This window comes from Chiloscyllium plagiosum, unplaced genomic scaffold (assembly GCF_037043375.1).
Source record: "Chiloscyllium plagiosum isolate Xiang-an unplaced genomic scaffold, Cpla_swu_hap1 HiC_scaffold_2, whole genome shotgun sequence".
NCBI lineage: Eukaryota > Metazoa > Chordata > Chondrichthyes > Orectolobiformes > Hemiscylliidae > Chiloscyllium > Chiloscyllium plagiosum.
Genome location: NW_028270140.1, coordinates 64,150,515 through 64,158,431, shown reverse-complemented (window position 1 = coordinate 64,158,431; position 7,917 = coordinate 64,150,515). Strand labels below are relative to the sequence as shown.

Genomic DNA, 7,917 nt, shown 5'->3' with positions numbered 1-7,917 from the left:
CAGTTCCAATGCATGTGAATTGGCTGCAGTGATCACTCATTGACTGTAAATTTTTGCTGCTGAAAAAGCATGTGGTCACTTTCTGTACCCAGAAGCAAATTATGCTTTTGTTTCTTTACTTTTGCTGTGCTTAATATAAATCAAAGCTTTCACTGCTCGAATGCTTTCCAGGATACGATGGTCCCATATTAAACAATGAGAAGAAGTTAGGCTACATTGGGCGTTGGGACAGTCTACTAACATGACACAATGCTAAGGACAGGTAACCTGTGTAGCTTCATCCATAAAAAGGAATACATTTAAGGAATTTGCACTTATATTTGTGATGAAGTGCCAGCAGTGTCATCTATGTACCTGTGAAGTATTTCCTTTAGTACCCTCGCACCATTTGCATGGTGAAGGGCAATACTTGGCTGGAAGCACTCATCCAGGCAAGTCGAGAGTATTCCATCACATTCCTGATTTGTGCTTTGTAGATAATGAACAGACTTTGGTGAGTCACTCACAGCAAGATATCTAGCATCTGACTTACTCTTTTTGACACAGAATCCCTAGAACATGGAAATAGTCCATTCAATACATCAAATCCATACTGATCCTCTGAAGAGCATCCCTCCCAGTCCCACACCCCCCATCCTGTCCTTTTAACCCTCCATTTCTCCTGGCTAATCCACCCAGGTGGGCGGCACGGTGGCACAGTGGTTAGCATTGCTGCCTCACAGCGCCTGAGACCCGGGTTCAATTCCCGCCTCAGGCGACTGACTGTGTGGAGTTTGCACGTTCTCCCCGTGTCTGCGTGGGTTTCCTCCGGGTGCTCCGGTTTCCTCCCACAGTCCAAAGATGTGCAGGGTCAGGTGAATTGGCCATACTAAATTGCCCGTAGTGTTAGGTAAGGGGTAAATGTAGGGGTATGGGTGGGTTTCGCTTCGGCGGGTCGGTGTGGACTTGTTGGGCCTGTTTCCACACTGTAATCTAATCTAATCTAATCTAAAACCCAGTCTGCACACTATGGGAAATTTTACATGGCCAATCCACCTAACCTGCACATCTTTGGACTATGGGAAGACATGGGAGCACCCAGAGGAAACCCATGAAGACATGGAGACAGTTACACAAGGGTGGAATTGAACCTGAGTCCCTAGCACTATGGGGCAGCAGTACTGGCCACTGAGCTGCCCAGCTGGTCCAGTTCAACATCTAGTCAGTGGTAAACCCCCAGGATGTTGTTCGTGAGGGATTCAGTGAGGACTATTGAATGTGAACAGGAGATGATAAGATTGTCTTTTGTAGGATCATAGAGATGTACAACACAGAAACAGACCCTCTGGTCCAACTCGTCCATGCCAACTAGATATCCTAAATTAATCTAGTCCCATTTGCCAGCATTTTGTCCATATCCCTCTGAACCCTTCCTATTCATATACCCATCCAGGTGCCTTTTAAATGTTGTAATAGTACCAGGCTCCAACTTCCTCTGGGAGCTCCTTCCATACATACACCACCCTCTGGCTGAAATGGTGCCCCTTAGGTACCTTTTAAATCTTTCAGCTCTCACCTTAAACATATGCCATCTAGTTTTGGACTCCCCCACCCAAGGGAAAAGACCTTGTCTATTTAACCTACCCATGCCCTTCATGATTTTATAAACTTTTATAAGGTCACCCTTCAGCCTCTGACACTCAGGAAAAATAGCCTCAGTCTATTCAGCCTCTCCAAATAGTTCAAACCCTGGCAACGTCCTTGTAAATCTTTTCTGAACCCTTTCAAGTTTCACAACATCCTTCCAATAGCAAGGAGACCAGAATTGCACATAGTACTCCATTAATGGCCTAACCAATATCCTGTACAGCCACAACATATCCTCCCAACTCCTATACTCAATGTACTGACCAACAAAGGAAAGCATAACAAATGCTTTCTTCATTTCCTACCTACCTAAGACTCCACTTTCAAGGAACTATGAATCTACACTCCAAGGTCTCTTTGTTCAGCAAAACTCCCTAGACTCTTATCATTAACTGTATAAGTTCTGCCCTGATTGGCCTTTCTAAACTGCAGCACCTCACATTTATCAAAATAAAATTCCATCTGCCACTCCTTGGCCCATCTGATCAAAAATCTGTTGTACAGAGGTAACCTTCTTCACTGCCCACTACACCTACAATTTTGGTGTCATCTGCAAATTTACTAACCATACCTCCTATGGGGTTTACATCCAAATCATTTATATAAATGATCCTGTGGCACACTGCTGGTCACAGGCTTCCAATTTGAAAAGCAACCCTCTACCACCACCTTCTGTCTTCTGCCTTCTAGCCAGTTCTGTACCCAGAATCTGTATCTTCTCCTTCTATTCCATACGACATTGCTAACCAGTCTACCATGAGTAATGTGGTCAAATGCCTTTCTGAAGTCCATAGGGATCATGATCATCACTCTGCTCTGATCAATCTTTTTTGTTCCTTCTTCAAAAAACTAATCTACTTCGCGAGACACGATTACAAGTGGCAATTGATTTTGCATATTGCAATGATGCGAGGCTAAAATACCATTTTTGCTGCAAGCCTCAATTTACCAAGGCACTGTTCTGCTGAGTATTTGCACTGCGATAAGTGGGTACAGGGTATGAAGGGACCTCAGGGATAGTTTGGTTGATGACATGGAAGAACGTAAAGAGAAAACCAAGACAATTAAAAAAAAGCCTCAACCTTGGTCCTTCTACCCTCATAAACTTTAACCCTCTTGCAATCTGCTTTTTTTCTCTAAGTGCATTGTTGCCTCAACAATCCATGCTAATTTTTCCTGCAACATCATACTTGAATCTGTTCCTGTAACAGCATTGAAACAGTCCTAACCTGTCACAAATTGTATCTGGGATTAGTGAACTATCCTAATTCTTTCAGTAGTCTCTGACAAGTTAAATGATACAATTGTCCTCTGATGCCTTGTGTCTCTTGTGCAGTTGAGTGGGACTGCCATTGCTTGGTAGTCTTGACTCTTATGTATTCATAGTTAGATCATAGGGGTGGCACAGTGGTTAGCACTGCTGCCTCACAGCACCAGGGACCCATGTTTGATTCCAGCGTCAGGTGACTGTCTGTGTGGAGTTTGCACATTCTCCCGTGTCTGTGTGGGTTCCCTCCGGGTGCTTCGGTTTCCTCCCAAAGATGTGCAGGTCAGGTGAATTGGCCATACTAAATTGCCCAAAGTATTAGGTTCATTAGTTAGGGGTAAATGTGGGGAAGGGGTCTGGGTGGGTTACTTTTCGGAGGGTCGGTGTGGACTTGTTGGGCTGAAGGGCCTGTTTCCAGACTGTATGGAATCTAATCTAAGATCATTTCTAGCGATGGCTTCTCTTCCCATACATAATATTACCTCTGGATTACTAAGGATATATCATTGGATCTTGCTTTATCTTCCCTTCCTACATGCTTAGATAACAATGTCTTACATGTACCTAGCTGAAGACCTTGTCTAGGTCTCTCTGATAACACCTAACCTTTCTTATGCCTCTGTGTTATGGCGTTGCTCGTCTCACATCAAGTCAAAATGAATTTCAATTTCCTCCAATGATCAATTTGTAGTCGCTTGACAACCATTTTAAATTTGTTGCTAGTCACAGTATATAGTTCATAGCCCTGATTTCTCATGAATGAGGGAAGGTTTGACTTAATTCAGTTCAGAAATTTGCATTCAGATACTCAGTGTGAGGCTGTAAGAAGCATTCATTTTATACTTTGGAGTTGTCCATATGCACTAATGTCACTGTTAGAGATGGAAGAGAACATACAGTGAGATAGGAGTAAGTAATTTCTCTTGTTGCAGATGGCCTGGCATTGATGTGACATAAATGTTACTTACTATTTATCAGTTATTTCAGTATCTGAGTCATGATTGGTGCTGAACATTGTGCAGCCATCAGCACACATCCCCGCTTCTTACCATATGATGCCAGGACAGTCATTCATGAAGTAGCTGAAGATTGTTGGGCCTAGGATACTACTCTGAGGAACTCATGTAGAGATGTTCAAGAGCTGAGATGACTGCACAACTATCTTCCTTGGTGCTAGTATGACTCAAAGCTGCAGAGAGTACAATCACTGGTTGACTTAAGTTTTACTTGAGCTCCTTGATGCCACACATTTAAATGTAGCATTGATGTGAAGGTCTGTTATTCTCATCTCACCTCTGGAATTCAGCTCTTTTGTCAATGTTTTTGGTCATTTCACTTTTAATTCTAGATTGTTATTGAATTCAAATTCTACCATCTGACATGGTAGTCTGAGAACATTTCCTAGGTGTCTAGGTTACTAGTTCAGTAACAATACCATGAGGCCATTTCCTTTCCTTGGTGTTTGAGGCTGGAAATATTCCATTCATTGATTTAGCTTAAGGTTAAGCTCTAGTGCTCGTGTTATCCCATAGATTTTCTAGTATTCATGGCAGGCTAACTATCCCATAATTTCTTGTCTTCTCTTTCTTCCTTCCTCGAATAGTGGTTGCTACATTTGCTACCCAAAACATTAACTCTGCTTTCTCTCCATAGTTGCTGCCAGACCTGTTGAGATTTCCTAGTGATTTTTGTTTTTGTTTCTGATTTCAACATACACAGTTCTTTGTTTTTTTTATTTAAGCAACAGGGAGATCTGGAAAGAGTAACATAATTGGATTTCTAGGTCATTATATAATTTCCGAGAAGTTAGACTTAGCTGAAGTTGCTATGACAATGAAAGCTTAGCATATGCACTGGCAGGGACTGAATGATCTGTTTCTATGCCATATATCCTATGTAATCCTATGCAATATTTGTTATATATTATGAATTTTGTTTTAAATGTTTGGCATACTTCCTTCATGTTGTTTCTTGCATGTCACACTAATCACACATATCTCATCATGTCTCTCACAAATCCAATCAGGCTGTCAAATTACTCTTCATAAGCTCACCTCCTTTCTGCAGGACTAGTTGATGCACTATAACCATAAATAAATAAGTAAAGGAGTAAGGCCAGATTCCATTTATAGGCTGACTTACATGGAGAAGAAAACCTTGGAAATTCTTGCTCATGTCTCTCTCATACTAATATACGAGGGGAAGTTGGACAAACTGAGCAGGAAGTTTTGAGTGTTTTGTTTTCTGTTTTTCTCTCCATATTGCTCATCAATGTTTAGTTTATTCAGGTTGTGGACAGCTGAGGGGATAGGTGGAGATGGAGCCCAGAGAGATATGAAAAGGGTAGGTGATGAGGGGATTACTGATCGTAGGCCAAAGTAGAAGAGAAGCTGAATAAGTGATAATGAAAACTGAAAGGAAGAGAGACTGTGGGTAGGCTGTGCTGAAAGCAATCTATATCAATGACAGAACTGGGTGTGAGAGTGGGTAAAAGTAATGGAAGAATGAAATCAGGCTCTAAAGTTAGATTGCTCTATTCATTGTTACGCACTGCCATTTGCACACTCATGACCTCTCTCTCCATCAGCACAGCCTCATGCTGTCTGATTCCTCCATGCAACCCAGTTCCACTTCATTCTCCAGCTTGTTTGACGTTCTAACAAGAAAATTTTCTTTTCCTTTCAAGAATGAAGTAATATAAGTTGCAAAGATACCCATACCCCTCTGGATCCTCCCTTCCCTCTGACTCAATTCTTTCGTCGAAGCCTACATTTTATCGAATATTTACTATCTCATCTGACCTTCCACTCTCTAATGCTGAATGCTCTACACTCAGCAAAAAATTTAGTTTTATCCTTCTGCACCTCACTTCAATCAATTTTTAATTCCAGACTAAGTTGAATTTTAATTCTCCCGTCTGCTGTGGCAGGATTTGAATGAATGCCCCCAAAGCATTTGTATGCTCTTCTGAATTACTGGTCCAGAAACAAATCACCGCTATGTTACTGTTCCCTTTGGATTACATCTATATTTCCTGATCTTATTATCTATCTTCCAAATCCATTTCACTGTACTTAGGCCTAAATACCCATATATAATACCACAGAATATTGGTTATTATATATACTTATAAATAATGATTAATATGATGATTTGCTAGTAATAGTCTTTTCATAAGTTTACATTCAAAGGTATTGTGCATCACTGCAGCATTCCTCATAAGGTTTAAGATATAATTTGAATCCATTCATATTACTGTCTTCTCATCCAGGAGCTCATTAGTCTTTATAACAATGAATGGGAATACAGTAGTGAATTACCAAATCCTGGTGATAACTGCTAGGAATGAATTCGCCCGTGCAGTTTTTTTTAGGAATGCTTGCTTTACTTGATCAATAATGAAGAACAAAGAACAATAAAATACTATTGCTCAGAATAGAAACAAATGATCTGGTTATTCAATAGTCTGCTTTGTACAAGTTGACTCTTACCTAATAATCAAATTACTCCAGTTCAAAACAATTCACAGTGTGTGCAGTATTTTGGGATTTGTTTGGGAAGAATGTTACATAGTGCAAGGTGGAATTTTCTACTTACAGGTTTTATAAAATCCTTGCACCTGTTGACATATTTCCTGTACTTTCTAAAGTACACTTTTTAAAAACCTGGAACCTGGTTTGCATAACATACCATTTCTAGATTCAACAATTCTGAGCACAAGAGGTAGCTGTATGATATTCTGCGGGCAGCAAGGAAACTAAATAGGAAACAAAACTAAATTCAGCGTTTAGCTTTGATCGGGAAAGTGGGATGGCAAATAAACACCTTGAAATATCTGGCAATAAAACGAGCACGAAAAATAATACTTGCATATTATCAATTTAGGTGGATTGACGCGCCGATTTTTAAAAAAAACTTTGGAGAATTAGAAAAACAAAAAAAGGGGAATTAATAGAATTTTTGTTGGTAGAGAGACGGTTTGTTATTTTGAGATGTAACAAGTACCAGTCGATGTTGCGGAGGGTCAATCAGAAAATTTTGTTGCACAAAGGGGGAGGGAAAGAGGTAAATAGAGAGTCGCCATATTGTCGAGTGTGGGCCGGGAGTGGGAAGAGCGAGGAGGAAGGAGGAGCTGCTCCGGTGAGGCTGGATCTACCGGACTACGATAGAAGTATAAACCCGTGTAAGGTTGTGGAGGCGGCGGGAGCAGAAACTGGGCTATGAAAGGAGTTCTTTTGGCCGCTGCCGCCATGCAGGAGACTTTTGGTTGCGCCGTCACTAATCGCTTCGATCAGCTGCTGGACGACGAGTCCGACCCGTTCGACATCCTGCGGGAGGCCGAGGAGAAGAAGCAGAAGAAGAAGAAAGAGGAAGGAGGCCGCAAGAGCAGAGCCGGGAGCGGGCCCTCGGGCAGCTCGGCAGCATCAACCGCCGGCGCCGCCTACGCCTCGGCATCGAGCTCGGCCAAAGCCGGCAGGAGAGAGTCTCAGAAAGCTCGGAAAATCCCGGCGGGCGTCGAGGCCGGGAACAGGCCCGGGGGAGCGTCTGGCACCGAAAATGTCTTCCTCGGGGGAGGAGGAGGAGGAGGACAGCGGAGAGAAGGTCGGTACCTAACATAGCTCTGCAGCACCTGGGCGTGAAGGGACTCCTCCTCCTCCATCATTCCGAATTGTTTAAAATACCCGGGGGCGGGGGGCTTCAAACTGTAAATTCTGGGATTAAGCTTATTCTGATTTCAAACGTGTAGGATCAATGATGTAGCCCCGGGTTTAATTTCTAACGGACTACAACAACAATACACACGTGGTATGTGTCAAATGCAGCGATCAGTGGTGTCTCGCAAAGTGAGAATTTATTAATAAACCTGGGAGTGTGAACCAATGGAGGTAAGAGACAGGTATCCACCCGGGACAGGGTGCATACTGTGACCGGGGGGTGCTCTGGGCGGCAGGCCAGTCCGTACCGCGGGGGGGAGGAGGGAAGGGATGTATGAGAACCTGGCCGGAGAGAATGGAGGTTAATGC

General features: G+C 42.5%; 1 protein-coding gene across 2 annotated transcripts in view; it reads left to right on the top strand.

The window, feature by feature from the left end:
- Nucleotides 1-6,690: 6,690 nt before the first annotated feature.
- The window catches only part of LOC122561639 (intracellular hyaluronan-binding protein 4), a 55,708-nt gene continuing 54,481 nt past the window's right edge, over nt 6,691-7,917 (top strand). Inside the window, exon 1 of one of the 2 annotated variants that reach the window (XM_043713591.2) lies at nt 6,691-7,495. In XM_043713591.2, coding sequence (XP_043569526.2) covers nt 7,114-7,495 — 382 coding nt within the window. In that variant the 5' untranslated portion in view covers nt 6,691-7,113. The remainder of the gene's footprint in view (nt 7,496-7,917) is intronic. The other variant, XM_043713599.2, reaches the window with a different exon arrangement.